Source organism: Cyprinodon tularosa, unplaced genomic scaffold (assembly GCF_016077235.1).
Source record: "Cyprinodon tularosa strain WSP-4 unplaced genomic scaffold, ASM1607723v1 ctg267, whole genome shotgun sequence".
NCBI lineage: Eukaryota > Metazoa > Chordata > Actinopteri > Cyprinodontiformes > Cyprinodontidae > Cyprinodon > Cyprinodon tularosa.
In genome coordinates this window covers 798,087-814,648 of record NW_024038971.1, presented here as the reverse complement: position 1 = coordinate 814,648, position 16,562 = coordinate 798,087, and the positions used below count along the sequence as shown (strand labels likewise).

The following is a 16,562-nucleotide window of genomic DNA, read 5'->3' as shown; positions in this document are numbered from 1 at the left end:
ATATGAAAATATATTTGAGTATATTATTTTTCAAAGTGTCAGAAATGGATAACAAAACTGCTATTTTCAATGACTACTTATTTTTGTCCAGCTTTAACATCAGTATCGATATCGGTTATGGGCTACATGCGTTTTAAAATATCGGCATATCGGCCAAAATCCCAATATCGTGCATCCCTAATTATATAGAATATAGGCATGTCTTGGAGACATAAAAACCTGGATGACTCTGCTCTTGAATGCAGACAAAACAGAAATTATCTTTGGACCAGACTCATTGAAAAAGAAGTTGATTAGTCAGTCACTTCATTTGGATGGGATTAATCTCAGAAAATAAAGTAAAAAATCTTGGTGTTACTTTTAATCAGGATCTGCCATTTAAATCCCATATCAAAGAGGTTTCCAGAATTTCCTTCTTTCATCTGTGCAATATTGCAGAAATTACAGATATCTCATCAAGGGGTGGTGCTGAGAAACTAGTCCATGCATTTGTTACTTAAAGACTGGACTATTGTAATTCTTTACTATCAGGAAGTCCACAAACTGTAGTTAAAAGCCTTAAGCTGCTCCAAAATGCTGGAGCCAGAGTTCTGATGAAAATTTAAAAGAGAGATCATATCTCTCCCATCTTAGCTTCTCTTCATTGGCTTCTGGATAAATCCAGATTAGAATTTAAAGTCAAGTCTGATGAAACACTCAACACAGGTATTTTAAATGACCAGCAGGTGTTACCATGCGTTAAGGGGACCATTAATCAGCCTATCTAACAAATAGACAGTTATGAATCGGATGGTTGTATATAGAACTTTATTTTTCTAGAGAGGTAAAAATTTCTGACAATTATTAAACCATATACCTTGAAGAAGCAACAAAGATAAGCCTAAGCAGTTAGAAGTAAGATGACAAAAAAAATGTAATGCATTTTTGTCCACCGGCCTAAAAAGGTTTGAAGCTGTCTGAACCTGTATACGTCTAATAGTTTTGGTTCTACGCTGGATGGAGGTCAGCTTTTTTTTTTTTTTAATAAATGTTTGGCAGGAGAACCGGGATCAAGCAGGTGCGATTGCTTGGTGTGCTGTTGTATTTTTTTTTTTTTTAAACAGTTTTTATTTGTTCTTTTCCTCTGTACAACTAATCCCGTTGAACATGTGGCTTATAGCTTCCACCAAGCAGTGGTAAATTTAAGAAACAGTTCAATTTTGGTGTTTGGCCAGATTGCTGTTTGTATCCAGAAAATATTTTAAGGATTTAGTGCCAGCGGATCAATTAAAACGGATCATTCATGTGTGCCCGTCTCTCCAGTTTGTGTTTGTTACATAAACACTTGTACAGACAAATTAGTAGGATATCTAATTCAGATATTCATCAAGCCTAAACCTAATAAAATATATAAAGAAATTCACAGTAATGTTTTGGGGTCTTACAGACTTTGTTTTTTTCCCCTGTTCTTAATTTCAGTGGGGTCAAAGTCTAAGTCCTCATTTTGTTTCTGCCTTGATGTCACTTTTTCATTGTTCTTCTCCTCGTCCTCTGTTAGGTCCAAGGATTACTCAATTTCACACAGCTCCTCTTCATCATCTTCACTACTGTACTGTCTCTTTCTTGGCTTCCGGTTTCTTCTTTTGGCGGTATCAGTGTTTTTATCTTGTCTTTGCTGTTTTTCCTCTTCAACTGTTGTGTCTTTGATCTTCTTCTTTGGTCTCCCGATGGGTCTGCCTGTGGTTCTCTTTCTAAACCCTCCTCCACCAGTCCACACCTCCTCTTCTGCAGTGTGATCATCCTGTACAATGTCATTCAATGAGTCTGTGCCTCTTTCACCCTCAGGGTCACCTCCAACGGATCCCCCCAGGTTTGCAGTCTTCTTCTGATTCTCAGACTCTGTGTGGAAACGCTTGAGGTGACTCTTCAAGCTCACGTTGTGATTGAAGCCTCTGTTGCAGTGCTGACACTTGTAAGGCCTCTCCCCTGTGTGCATACGCATGTGGGACTTCAGATGGCCAGACTGGTTAAAGCCTCGGTCACACACTGAACACTTGAATGGTTTTTCTCTCGTATGCACCAGCAGGTGTCTCTGGAAAACATTAAAATACGAAAATTCCATCCCACAAATGTGACATTTTAGCAGACCTCGTTCTGGGTGATCTTTCATATGGACTTGGCGGTTCTTGAACGTGTCGAACATCTCAGAACAGTGGGGACATTTATAAGGTCTTTCTTCACCAGAGTGGATCTGTTCATGGTTATTCTTGTTAGTTTTAGTCTTGAACCCAGCAAGGCAGAATTTGCATAGGAACTGATGGTTTGGATTGTGTATGTTGCTGTGGATTGCTAAAGCCTGCTCACTGACACACCTCTTCCCACAGATGTTACAAGGGAAGGGCTTAATTTTATAGTCGCAAATGTGAGGCCTCCTTGTTTTAAATAACTTTCCACATTCTGTGCAGAGCTCCTTGTGTTTGGGAGCAGAATCATCTGTGTCTTCGTCAGAAGAAATATAATCCTCATCAGAATCCAATATCAAAGACTCGTCCTCTGGCTCCCAGCTGTCATCAGAATCCAAAATCAAAGACTCGTCCTCTGGCTCCCAGTTGTCATCTGAATCCCTGTGCTGATCTGGCTCACTAGATTCATCCATCATTTGGACTTTCTTTAAGACCGGGTCTATCTCATCTGCAGACGTCATCTGTAAAGCACCAAACAGCACAAATTATACATTTGCATAAACCAGTGAACAAAAGTCTTCCTTCTGGTATTCAGAAATTATTTAAGTTAAGAAAGAAAAAATATAATTTGCGAGGTTTGTTTATATTTGAATGTGCAAAAGAGAACAGCCAGATAAAGTCTAGATGTGTTCAGTTATTGGTGTGAAAATGTGGAATGAATTGAATGATGATTTAAAGTTATGTCCTTTCTTGGTGAATTTTAACAGGGCTTTAAAATGTAAAATGATAAAATCCTATGTTATGTAGATTTGAATATTTATATATGCAGTAAAGAACCTGGTAGGTTGTAAAGGTTGTAAGTATAAAACAGGATAGGCAATAATAAGCTTGGCTTCAGCCTATTCCTTTTTTTTTGGTAAATTGTTTGTTTTGTTTTGATATTGTTGTTTTGTTGTTTAATGTTGGATTATTTGCTAAAATATAAAGTGAAAGTGAAGTGATGTGATTTACACCCATTAGCCTTGATGAATGACTGAGACAAAGAACCCCTGCTGTGCCCTGACTGCAGAGCTGCAAATGGATGAAACTCAAGCTTTCCAAATGGACATGGAAAAAGGTTTGCAGGTCTGGCATGATTAGGGACAGAACAAACAATATGTCTTTTGATGATGCTAATCATATCACGTGTTTACTGCTGAGTAAAGACGACGCTTATTGATGCTAAAGAATGGACTGCATGCTACGCTATGCTACAGGAATATGTGTTGAGCTGTTGCTGAAGCTTGGACAATCTTTATTCACTAAGGGTCTAAACACTGATCTAACATCAGTGTTCATATGTTCCTCAGATGCTCATTACATTCCCGTTACCAAGTATGACCAAGAGTCATTTAGTGGAATCCTGATGTCTATTCACTGCTAGCTATTTCAAAGAGGGTAAAGAATCATTTAACTAAAGGTTTTTGGTTCTTGATTAAGCAAATCATTAAATAAAACATTACTTGGCCAAATAATGTTTTATTCACCTCATGGATTTGCATTGTGAATTGGTCTGAAAATTCAATTTTTTTTTTAATTAGTGAAAAGCTAATTTGATATATATCCCAAATTCTTCCTAATGGTAAATCCCCCCGTGTGATGCTCATGGCCGACGACAGCAGAATACCGTCACACTGGGCTGCCTCTCATCAACTAAACCAGGGTAGACCAGCGTACTAGGCAAATTTTTTTGAAGTTTTTTCTTCAAGGAAGACGCAGATGAGTCAAAATGGAAGTCCCTTTGCGCACCGAAATAATATTAAAATACAAAGCTCCGGACGTCCCTGGTCTGCTACTTCGAGAGTTATTAGCTGAGACCGACAGCCCAGTTTGTCACAGCCTAGAGCCCTCTAGCAGATTGTACACTGACAGAAACCATGGAGTAGGTAGCCTACTCGTACGTCAGCGTAATCAGGGGGGATTTACCATTAGACAATACTAGGCAGTTGCCTAGGGCCCCAAGTTCCTGGGGGCCCCATAAAACTCTGTTTCCATGTATGGTTAATAAAACTAATCCTTATTTGTGCACATTAATTATGTTTTTGATAAAAATCCTTTGGCCAAAATGCCATCAGAACGCTGAAAAATAGAGAGGAAAAGGGGACAAGAAGAGAGGGACAAAACCTAGAACATATAATGGATGTCTACAGTGTTGTGCCTGAACGCGTTCATTGAACGAAAGTTCATGAACTCGTTCATATTTTGGGCGAACGTGAACTGAACGTACTGCATTATTGCCTGGTGAACGTTATTGTGAACTCGTTCATTCTGGTGTCTGAACGGCACGCTCTCTCAGTTCAACTCGGTTGCCAGATTTCTATAAAGCCCTCCAGGCGAAACCCCGGCTAAATCACACCGTAAACAGGCCTAAATATGTACCGGGAAAAACACCCAATCTGGCAACACCAGCTACCAGCGTCGTAGCCTACAGCCGCGTGCGTCATCAAAACAAAATGCAGCGTGGAAGCAACAGCAGCATGGAGGCGACTTAAAACAGCTTTATGACCAGGTGGTCGGTGAGGATGATGGCAACAAGTTTGCCCGCCGGCTTTCAGTAAAAAAATCCGCACTTCAGTAACCTTAATTTCCTACCTCAGCCTGGCCCCTCAGTTTGTGTTAGTAAAATCTTCTTGAGCGGAGGTCTTCAACAGGGGATCCGCGACCCCTAGGGGGTCTACGGAGGTACTGCATGAGGGTCTGCATGGTTAGTTGATATTTTTATATTCCCCCCCTGCATTTCTTTCCCCCACTAATTGAAATGTCTTTAAATACTCATTAACATGAAATCAACGCACTGTAGTAAACAGATAAATGGAGGCAGAAGATGTCTTTCAGTCATCAATGCACACATTCAGCGACACACAGGAGCTCTTTCAAGCTGGGCACCGTTTCCTTCACAACACCTGTCCCATCAACCAGGAATCAGAATCAGAAAAACTTTAATAATCCCAGGGAGAAATTAATTTCTTTACATTACTCCATCTGTAATAGAGTGACTATAGGACACTATTTCATACAATATATATAAATAGGGGGTCCCCGCTCCATCTCGCCATCAGTTTGGGGGTCCTTGGTCTGGAAAAGAAGACCCCTGTTCTTGAGGGTTTTACTATCCATGTAACTTGTTTGTTAAACCTGCCTGGTATAATTTTCCAGGATTCCTTTTTAGTATGTATTGAAATGGAATTTCAAATGGAAAAAATTATAAAAAAAAAAAAAAAAAAACATTTGCACCTTAAAGACTACTTTCCTATTTTTCTTTTAATAATTACTCATAAAAAAGACCATTCAAGCAGCACATTTTTCCTGATGTTTTTGAGAATATACTGTAGGGGTGAAAGCTGCAGCTGCTACTAGTGTGAAGTGAATGGACAGCAACAAAGCATTAAAGCAACAATGGGGAAATGCTGTCCCCTCAATGCTAATGTAAACCCTGGTTGGATAAGGATTCAAAACTGGATATGAAGATGAAATCTGACGCACAGTTTCAGAGTTACAACTGATAAAATAATTGCTGTCTGTGGTTCTACAGTAGGCTATGGTGTAATTGAGCAATATATGAAAAAAAAAGAGAAAAAAAAGAACTATGAACTAGTTCGTTTTTAGGAATTGTGAACTATGAACTGAACTAGTTCATTTTAAAATGTGTGAACTGAACTTTGAACTAGTTCACGTAGAAAGAGAACTTTCCCAACACTGGAGGTCTATTCTATTAACATTTCTCTATCTGTAGAATGGGTCTGTTTTATGGGTTTACTTCTCAGGGGGCCCCCTGCCTGTCTTTGCCTAGGGCCCCAAATTTCCTAGATCCGCCCCTGAGTATAATCATAGTTGCAGATGATTGAAACAGCCCTGTTTAGTAAGCATCACTAATACTATGACACCGAGTGATTGATTATGTGTTATGATTAATATTCTCAACATTGCTTTTGCATAACCCTGCCGCATCAACGTTAGGCTACGCACGGCTGCTACATAAAATCATTTGTAGTTTTGTTTACCAGTGTTGCAGGAACAGCAGAGCTCTTCAAAATCCTTTTCTTCGTATCTCTTGGGCACGAAGACGCAAAGTCGTCCTCGCTGAAGTGAGCACTGCAAACTCGGAGCTTTTTAATTTTTGCCAGTCTGGTGTCAACATGGAATCCCAAAGCGAGTAGCCAAAGCTTCCTGACCGCAACGTCCGTCAGAGGAATACGATGAAAACTGAGAGATTTACCATCAATTTTGTTGGCACAACCAGGATAATCGCAAGCCTTCACCATTTTTAAACACCCGGAGTTATATAAATATAATCAAATACTATCTTGTAAAAGTGTTATTAACTTGGTTAGCTCAAAAGCTAGCTCGGTGGCGTTGCTAGTAAACAAAGGCTGCTAAGTTAGCACTGAAATGAGCTGGAAAAGTTGAGCTCGCTGTCTGAATGACGGCGCGCAGTGATACGAACAGAGAGAAAATAGGACCAATTGATAACGACGTGTGACTTTTTCCACTACAATGTTTTTGGGATGCAAAAATATCACTCTTTTGAACACATAATGTTTTGGGAAGAGAAAAGTTTTATTTCGCTGGTCGTAAAAACCTGCCGGACTACTTTCGGCTTGACCAAAACTGGACGATAACTCTGCTCACAGGACGCTGCCAGGGGTAAGTCAGTGTGATTGCATGCCACTGGTGATGGGGATGCCATACAGATTCATGTCAAAAAATACCGAACTATCCCTTTAAACTGTAATTTGGTTTTCAACCGTGTTCCCCTTCCTCTTTGTACATAGTAGTTAGTTTAGTTTAGTTGAGTTTTACTAGTCTTAGTTGAGAGTTTTAAACTTAAATATGTTCGACTTGGAGCTGAATGATTTTCGTTAATAAACTCATATTTTGAACAGAAGTTGTGGTAAATTTATTCTATGCATGTGCAGAAATAACTGTTTGACCACGATTAGTGCTCGAATCACTCTTTCATCTATTGTTCTAACACACAGTTAGTGGGACTGTGTGTCATAAACAATCTATAACAGCTCAAATATTATCTGATTAAATAAGATATTTTACCCCACCTACAGGGGAGGGCAGTAAACATCTTTAAGTATGAGAAACATAAATTCCCAGCTGGCTGGGAATAGAGAAGAACATAAAATCACAACACTGGCTATGAAATCTCTGACCCTCTTTCATTTCCTTTAGGGATATCACCCCTCCTTCTGCAAACCTGCTGCGTGCACTTAGCTTGCGTAGCCGCCTGTGGCCCGGGCTGCCTATCACAACTCTAGTCCGGCGCGCGCTGATGACGTCATACACACCCTGCTTTGTTTTTTAAAAATACAAAAATAAAAAATATAACCGCGGATGTTTAGGGGACAGTGATTTGCATACATGTTATGAATGTTGGCGTACTATAAATAATAAATTATGAACAGGTTAGTTTGTGCATTCAACTTGTTGCCCATAGGAAGACGTTACTTGGATATAACAAAACCAAGGCCGTTTCTCAATTCACGAGTATGGCAAGCCAAGAATGCCACTATTCACTTCTAATTATCACGTTAAGATTGAAATTCACCCACTAAAAGCGCCCGTTTTTCCAAAATTCCGCCGCTTTTACCAACAAGCGCCGCTTTTTACGTCTTAACACGTTCTGCACAGAGCTCTGTGTGGGGTCTCCGGGAGTGTGGCATCGGTCGGTGGAGTAAGCTTCCATCGGTGCATGGAGAGGTTTTGAAGTCGCTTGTGGAGAAATGTCCTGGGCCGTGAGTAGCGAGGAAACAGGAAGTGATTCTTGTGGGATGGAAGAGGGAAATAGTGAAAACGAAGAAGATTGGAAGAGAGTAGCAACAAAAAAATTAGAAAAAGCGGAAAAAGCAGAGATTGATTGAATGGGACTCAAGTTCAGAACAGTCAAGTGATGATCAATCTAGAAATTCTACAGGAAACAAACAAAATGAGTACAAAGTCATATTCAAGCTAGTTAATTAGAAAGACTCTTTTGCAGGTTGGAATGCGGTTCAGTTAACAAAATCCATAATTAAACTTTTAGGAGAAGTCCAAAGTGCCAGAATACTTTATAGTGGAGACCTGTTAATAAACTGCAGAGACAGCGCTCAACAAGGCAAAGCTATTCGGATTAACAAAATTGAGGGGATAAGAGGTCAGTGCAGCTTGCTGGAGAAAAAAATGATTAGCAGGGGAGTCATTGGAGGAGTCCCTCTTAAAGTATCTGAAAAAGAGATTCTAGAAAACATAAGTGGTGCAAAAGTAAAAGATGCTAAAAGGTTAAAAACAACAAGAAATGGAGAAAGCTGTGACAGCTTATCTGTGTTAATTAAATTTGAAGAAGAGCAGTTGCCCAGCAAAGTTTTCATTGGCTACATGAGCTACAATGTGGAAAGAAAAATGAAGAAAGAAGCTAAGCTCAAATGCTGTAACTGTGATGGAGAACATACTGCTGCATATCGCAGGTGTGAAGTGAGTAAAAGGTCTAAGGAAATTTAAAAAATTGAAATTTGAGCTCAGACTAACATATGCTGAAGCTGCAAAAATGACCATATCCCAGTCAGAAAAACCCAAACCTACAGTTCAGCACATGGCAAATTCAAAACCTCTGGAGCAGCATCCCAAAATGACAGAAGATTCATTGATTGTAAAGAAGAAAGATTTTGTTCTTTTCATGATTGAAGTGATCAATTGTAGTGCTCAAATGACAAGAAAAAATGAAAAAAATCAAAATAATAGTGAAAGCTGCAGAAAAGTATCATGAAGTTTAAGATTTAAACTGGGAAATGGTGGAAAGATGATGGGAAAACCAGTTGGACAGATCAGAAACTGGCAGAGTTTAACCTAAAGATAAATTAGAATTATAAGGGCAAATTTGATTAATTATTTATTATGTTGGGTTCAGTTAAACTGTTTTTTTGTTTTTTTTTTCTGGGGGTGAGTCGTTTCCTGTTTCCTTGCTTAACTCCTTATCATTTGGTGTTGGTAATAGACTTTTAACTAGTTTGCCAACTGCCATAAAACCACACAAGAAGAAGAGGAAGAGCTCTGTGTGGCAGCGTTACCAAAGTTCACTGCATTGTCGTTTCACAAAGCCTTAATTTTAGGAATATAACCACTACATGCACTTTGCAATTATCTTTAATCCATTTCAATGCCTATTTTCATGTAAAAACGTTTTTCATAGACATACATCGCTTACTAATGTCTTGTGCTGTACAGGTATTAGTCGGTTAAAGTGGCCGCATATAATGCATATTTTTTGCTTCAATACAGCTTTGAATCCGGCTGAGACAGTTCAACTTTTCCCTTTATATGCTCTCGTCTCCAACCAAGCCCGTTTCGTAGTTTTTTGGTTTTTTTTTGGAGAATATAACCCATAAATTAGGCTACCTCACTGTTGTTTTTGACCCATCGCAATGCATTCTTTCATGTTAAAACTTTTTACATTGTGCTAATAGAATGACAATAAAGGGGCCACTTGTGTTCCAGAAAATGTTACTGTTTGATACGTTTTCTGTGTGTTTCCTGCATATGACTAACCTTAACCCAAGCTCATAATGCTTTCTAAAACCATGGAGCAACCGCTGTTGCATTCTTGGCGAGAACGTGAGTACGGACTTGCGTTCGCGTCAAGTCTGGTGTTGGCAAGAACACAAAAAAGTCTGGACTTGGTGCACGCCAGCTACCATTCATTCATCCTGTCCGCTGAACTGCTGCTAGTTTTACTCACATGCCTGGAAGATGTCTAGTGCTACTACCACAGATGATCGCGCTCTCGAAAGGGAATTGAACGATTCAGATTAGCTAGCCGAATTAATATAAGGGGTAGAGCATAGCCGCCTGTGGCCCGGGCTGCCTGTCACAACTCCACTCCGGGGCACGGATGAGGTCATACACGCTCCGCTTTGTTTTAAAAAAATATATAAATATAAAAAATATAACCGCGGATGTCTGGGGGACAGTGATTCACCTACATGTTATGAATTCTGGCGTACCATAAACAATAAATTACGAACAGTTTAGTTTGTGCCTTCAACTCATTGCCCATAGGAAGACTAGGAAGATGTTACTTGGATATTACAAAACCGAATATCTTCGGAACAGCTCCAAATGACACAAAACTGATATGGGTGAGTAGACCGTGGTGTAATAACGTAAAATCAAGGGGCCAATGTAAAAAAAAAAAAAAAACGTGTTCCCTTTTAAAGATGCTTTTCTTGTCAGTCATGACGAACATGAGAATTCAAGTAAATGTCGGCAGTTTTTGGTTGGTTTCAACTGTTGTTTCATTTTGGTGTAAGAACATCAAGAAAAGGGGATAGATATGCAGATCAAACTTTTCTAGATTACCAAATGAAATCTCACCTCTTTCACCTCTGGATCAGCAGGCCTATACACTGATGGGATAGCATCTGTTTTCAGCAGGGCGATGCTAGTAGCTGGATTCACTTGGACAAAACAGCTAGGTGTGAAGTGTTCAGCACAAACTCTGATGTCAACCCATGAGGATTCTTGAATTCTCTGACCATTGACCACAAAAAGAAACTGGACCCACTCCAGTCTCTTATCTGGATCTGCTGCTAGACTGAAGCACTGCGCTCCACGATGCCATGAATCACATCCGACGACAGAGCACCTCCTGGATTTAAAGGCGTCATCTGTGTTTTCTCTAAAAGAGGGAGAGAGAGAGATAGAAATACATACAATTTAAAGAGGGGGATAAGGTGGAGACCAAGCACTTGATACACTGCCTGCCTGCAGGTCTTTCCATAAAGCATGCCCAAGACTTAAATGTTTCTCATGCAAATGCGTGGTAATCTAATAGTCTTCTTTCTTTTGACCATATATATATATATATATATATATATATATATATATATATATATATATACACATACACACACACACATATACATACATACTACCGTTTTAACAGTTTGGGGTCACATTAAAATGTCCTTATTTTTTAAGGAAAAGCACTGTACTTTTCAATGAAGATAACTTTGAACAAGTCTAACCCCAGGCTCACACCGACTCCGGTCTTACCGTTGCGGTGCGGTGGGTGCGGCGCCGCAGTGATTCCAAGTCATTAAAAAGACGTAAACCTCTCTCACCGGCTGCTGAGCTGTCCGGCTGCGGTTACCGAGACACTCCGGCGCTGCAGAAAATTCCGCAAGAAAGCTATCCTTGCGGCGTGCCGGAGCCCTCCGCAACAAGCTCTCGCAAAAATCCTTTATTTGGGCCGTGTTATCGCGTGAAGTTACGGGAACTCAAGTGAACTTCTGTTAAATCTCCGGACCTGTTGCCGGAGCCGCACCGTAGTCAAAAGGGCGGTGTGAGAGGGGGTGTGCGGGAGTTGCGGTCTCCGTCGGCTCGGTAACCGCACCGGAGCCAGTGTGAGCAAGGGGTTAACTTTAAAGAAATACACTCTATACATTGCTAATGTGGTAAATGACTATTCTAGCTGCAAATGTCTGGTTTTTGGTGCAATATCTACATAGGTGTATAGAGGCCCATTTACAGCAACTATCACTCCAGTGTTCTAATGGTACAATGTGTTTGCTCATTGGCTCAGAAGGCTAATTGATGATTAGAAAACCCTTGTGCAATCATGTTCACACATCTGAAAACAGTTTAGCTCGTTACAGAAGCTACAAAACTGACCTTCCTTTGAGCAGATTAAGTTTCTGGAGCATCACATTTGTGGGGTCAATTAAACGCTAAAATGGCCAGAAAAAGAGGACTTTCATCTGAAACTCGACAGTCTATTCTTGTTCTTAGAAATGAATGCTATTCCATACTAGAAATTACTACTCCCTTCAGAGGACAGCACAAACAGGCTACTGCAGGTACAATTTAATGAAGATGCCAGTTGGGGACCTGTGAGGCGTCTGTTTCTCAAACTAGAGACTCTAATGTACTTATCTTCTTGCTCAGTTGTGCAACGTTGCCTCCCACTTCTTTTTCGACTCTGGTTAGAGCCCGTTTGTTTTTTTAGGGCTGAGTATTTTCGCCAAAATCTTGAATCGATTCGATTTTGATTAATACAGTTCTAAATACTCATGTATTTTAATTTTTCCTGTCACATTAAACACAAAGTGCAAACTTGTAAATCTAAACTTGAGATGTGAACAAACTGTCTCATAAGTAGGGTTGTCAAAAGTATCGATACTCAAAAAAGTATCGATACTGAAACGTTGTATCCGGATACAATACTCATTTTCAAAAGTATCGAAACAGCCATCTAAAGTGGAGAATAGTGGAAAATGCACTTTCTGAACACTGTGTGATTGAATAATTCTGTGAATTTTTCACTTTCAGACTTTTTTTGTTATGTCTGCAAAACATAGCCAAGGAAGGAACACTTAATTTTAATTTTGTAAGTTTTTTATCAAGCTTGCTTAATTGTGCACATTATACAACCTCAAAATAGTATTTATAGTTTTCTTTATTTATTTATTGTATTTTTTTAGTAATGAAAATATATCTGTTGAATTTTAGAGTCTTTGGTTTTATTCTTGTGGTATCGAAAAGGGTATCGAGTATCGAATATTTTACTTGGTATCGGTATCGAGTTGAAAAGTTTAGTATCGTGACAACCCTACTCATAAGTGCAAACTTGTTTGTGAAAAGTGAAAAAGTGAAGGCTCACTCGAGCAAGCAGACGTAACACATTATATTTGCAGTGTTGTCTGTAACAGCCACCGGGTGTTTGCTGGTCAGCCCCCATGTCTTCAGTCAACCTATTGGGTATATTTGCTGCTGTCTAGCTTGAAGTAATCTTGAGTGCATCTTTCCTGTTCATTTGAACGTCACGCACATCACTATAAAACTAATTGATCTCATTCTCTAGGCATCGATTCAAAAATCGATTAAATCTATTTTTTTACCCAGTCCTAGTAGATATTGCACCAAAAAATAGACATTTGCAGCTAGAGTAGTCATTTACCACATTAGCAATGTATAGAGTATATTTCAATGTGACTATATATATATATATATATATATATATATATATATATATATATAGACACGCTTATACATGTCTAAATCCATACACATGCGCACACACACACAATACCGTCCGTTGTTGGATTCTGTGCTCAACTCCTCCAACTGTACTCTTTTTCTTTTACTTCTGATTGGTCTTGATGTAAGCCCCAGCTCAGTGAACTCGGCCATTGAGCAGCCCACAGCCACTGAGTGGCTAGCTGGACGACATGAGAGTAATAGAACAACACGGTTATAATATGCACATTTAGGATAGAACAAAATATTGTATAATACACATTCGTGTAATTATACCTTTACTATGGGTACTGCCTTTTGTTGGAATGGAGCTCTTTGAGGTCTGAATGAAAACGTCCCTTTGAGTCGGGCTGTACTGGCAGGCGACATCTCTCGTCTAAAGATGACAATGGAGAGAAATTGGAAATAAATAAATCACATTGTTTACAAGAAGCATAAAACGATATGATGTGACGTTACTGAGCTGATGTACAACATAAATCATAATGCATAATTATCAACAAGTGGTCACTGAGATGTGAATGTAGAGGTGGATAACCCTGCTGGTAGCCCAGTTGAAAATTTTAAAGGATCTGTGACTGTTTTGTGCTGGGCTCTATCAGGGGGCGGCCCCGTAACAAGCATTGAGAACACCGAGGTCATGTCCTCTGTATTTTCCCCTTTTTTTTTTTTCAATTCAATTCAGTTTATTTATATAGCGCCAATCAGAGAAATGTCAAACTATATGATAATAATAATAATAATAATACATTTTATTTGAAAGCGCCTTATCACAACACCCAAGGACACTGTACAGGCAGATAAAAACATTAAAACAGGAAGCTAAAAAGTACAAGCATAAAGATGCCACAGAAAACAGAACAGCAGGAAGTAAAATAAAACCAATGGAAGAAAAGGAAGAGAACAATATTGGAGTGATGCGTAAGAACTAGATAGGATAAGACTGTCTGAACAGGAAAGTTTTGAGTCTGGATTTGAAAAGAGGGAAGGAGTCCAGAGTACGGAGATCCGGAGGGAGGGAGTTCCAGAGGTGGGGAGCAGAGCGACTAAAGGCCCGGTTCCCGATTGTGACCAGACGGGCCGAGGGAACGGAGAGCTGGAAGGTGTGGGAGGATCGTAGGGAGCGGATGGAGGTTTTAACTTGAAGGAGATCTGAGATGTAAGATGGAGCCAAGCTGTGGAGGGCCTTGAATGTAGTTAGGAGGAGTTTGAAGATGATTCTTTGTTTGATGGGGAGCCAGTGGAGTTGTTGCAGGATGGGACATGATATGATGATATGATGAGAAATGGGGGTCCGAGTGATCAGGCGCGCTGCAGAGTTTTGGAGATTAAAATTGTTCTGACTTTAAATGGTGTAAAGATCAGAATGCATTCTCATTCGTTAAAAAAAAAAAAAATAAAGTCCACATATATTATTGAAAGTCATTTGAATCACTTAGTGGGCCATGCATGGTGATGATGGTGACAATAATAATAGTATTAATAATAATTCAATATTAATATTGGTTATATCCAAGTAACGTATTCCTATGGGCAACAAGTTAAAGGGACAAACTTAACTGTTCATAATTTATTATTTATGGTACGCCAGAATTCATAATATATATCATCCTGTCCACTGAACTGCTGCTGGTTTTAGAGAGACAGCGAATTGAGCTCTGCCCTGCTGGACCTAAATGCAAGTGCTAGTCATAAAAATATGCATGTCTAGAAATTCAAACAGAACAAGCTACATCTTACCCCTGCTTTCTGTGTGTGCTCCTCGGCGGCCAGCGGCACAACATTCTTTCTGATGTGCTGGTGTTGAAATCTCTGACCCTCTTTCATTTCCCTTAGGGGGAAAAAGTCCTCTGGTGAGAAGTGGGCACTGCATACTCGATAATCCAGTCGCCGTAAGCGAGGAATAGTGATTTTGGGGTCCATTTTCAAGACAACGAGCCATAGTTTCAAAACATCCCGATTGCAGAGAGGAAGCCGGTGGAAACTGTATTTCGTCCAAGTTGACATTTTGTTGTCGCATCCTGGATATGCACACATTCGACCCATTGTTGCCTAATAGATAATTCACTAGTTTTATCACGTCTTCTGCAAACTCGCTGCGTGCACTTAAGTAGCGTAGCCGCCTGTGGCTCGGGCTGCCTATCACAACACTAGTCCGGCGCGGACTGATGGCGTCATACACACTCCGCTTTGTTTTAAAAAAAAATATAAATATAAAAAAATATAACCACGACTGTTTGGGGGACAATGATTTGCCTATATGTTATGAATGCTGGCGTACCATAAATAATAAATTGTGAACAGTTTAGTTTACGCCTTCTACTCGTTGCCCAAAGGAAGACGCTACCTGGATAAAACAAAAACGGATATCTTAGTAACAGCTCCAAATGACACAAAACTCATATGGGTGAGTAATAACGTAAAATCAAGGGCCCAATGTAAAAACACCGGTGTTCCCCTTTAACTCTTTATTCACGTTTCCAAAATATGTTTTAGTTTTTTTAGGATGTTTTTTTGTCAAGTAAGATTTATGAGCAATATTTGACCTCGGTATTTTCAAACATCCTGGTTAAGGTCTTGTCAGAGGGTACTTTGCCTTGAACATAACCTGATATTTAGTTGGAAGTCAGTAAGGGGACTTCTCTTGGCTAAAAACTAAGCATTACATGAGCATAGCAGTTCGCTTTGTGAACAAAAACATTAACCAAACGGTTTCAGGCTGAAGCACTGACCAGAAAAAAAAAAAGTAATTTCGTCAAAATCCAAGCAGTAACAACAAGTTATTAGCACTTTGTCCGACATGATCACATAGGAATAGAAACACGGTGATAGTAACTTCTGTCTAATTTATATCTGCTACACACTCACTGGTATTTTAGAAGATTGTGTCCCAACAGTGTACACCTTCGGCACTGCAGTGTCCTTGAGGATCAGGTCCTTCGCCAGTCCTGCAGAATACTGCCCATAGTTGGTGAAGCTGGATTCGGTGAAATGTCTAGCGCAAACCCGGTCTCTCTTCGTCAGCCCTCTCTCGTCAAAATGCAGGAACTCGAACCAGCAGGCACGAATGGCGGGAGTCGCCGGGATGTTAAACAACGTGGTTTGCTCGGGCGGACAGCCCAGCAAACACCGCCGAGGAACGCTCATGCTAAGGAACGTTATCTGTGCACTACATCAAACACTCTCACAAACGCGAGAAACACCCACACCCACAAACAACACAATCTCTCACCACTATATAAATCACAGGCCCCTTACAATTACCCGCTCTCTGTAACTGGGTCCTGCGCGTGCTAGTGACGTTACGTTACACGATTGGCTGAACGTTGCCACATGATATAA

The 16,562-nt window shown here is 39.9% G+C and overlaps 1 protein-coding gene across 2 annotated transcripts; it reads right to left on the bottom strand.

Moving 5' to 3' along the window:
- Nucleotides 1-790: 790 nt before the first annotated feature.
- Nucleotides 791-16,445, bottom strand: LOC119786135. Of its 2 annotated transcripts, none has more exons than XM_038289245.1 (5): nucleotides 16,089-16,445; nucleotides 13,497-13,596; nucleotides 13,273-13,402; nucleotides 10,557-10,860; nucleotides 791-2,683 (listed from the first exon to the last, which is right to left on the bottom strand). In XM_038289245.1, exons 1-5 carry the CDS (start codon nucleotides 16,365-16,367, stop codon nucleotides 1,547-1,549), a joined length of 1,950 nt encoding a protein of 649 aa, XP_038145173.1. In that variant the 5' UTR covers nucleotides 16,368-16,445; the 3' UTR covers nucleotides 791-1,546. The 2 variants fall into 2 exon arrangements, with proteins under 2 accessions (XP_038145173.1, XP_038145172.1); XM_038289244.1 differs by lacking the exon at nucleotides 16,089-16,445 and adding an exon at nucleotides 14,961-15,365.
- Nucleotides 16,446-16,562: the final 117 nt, after the last annotated feature.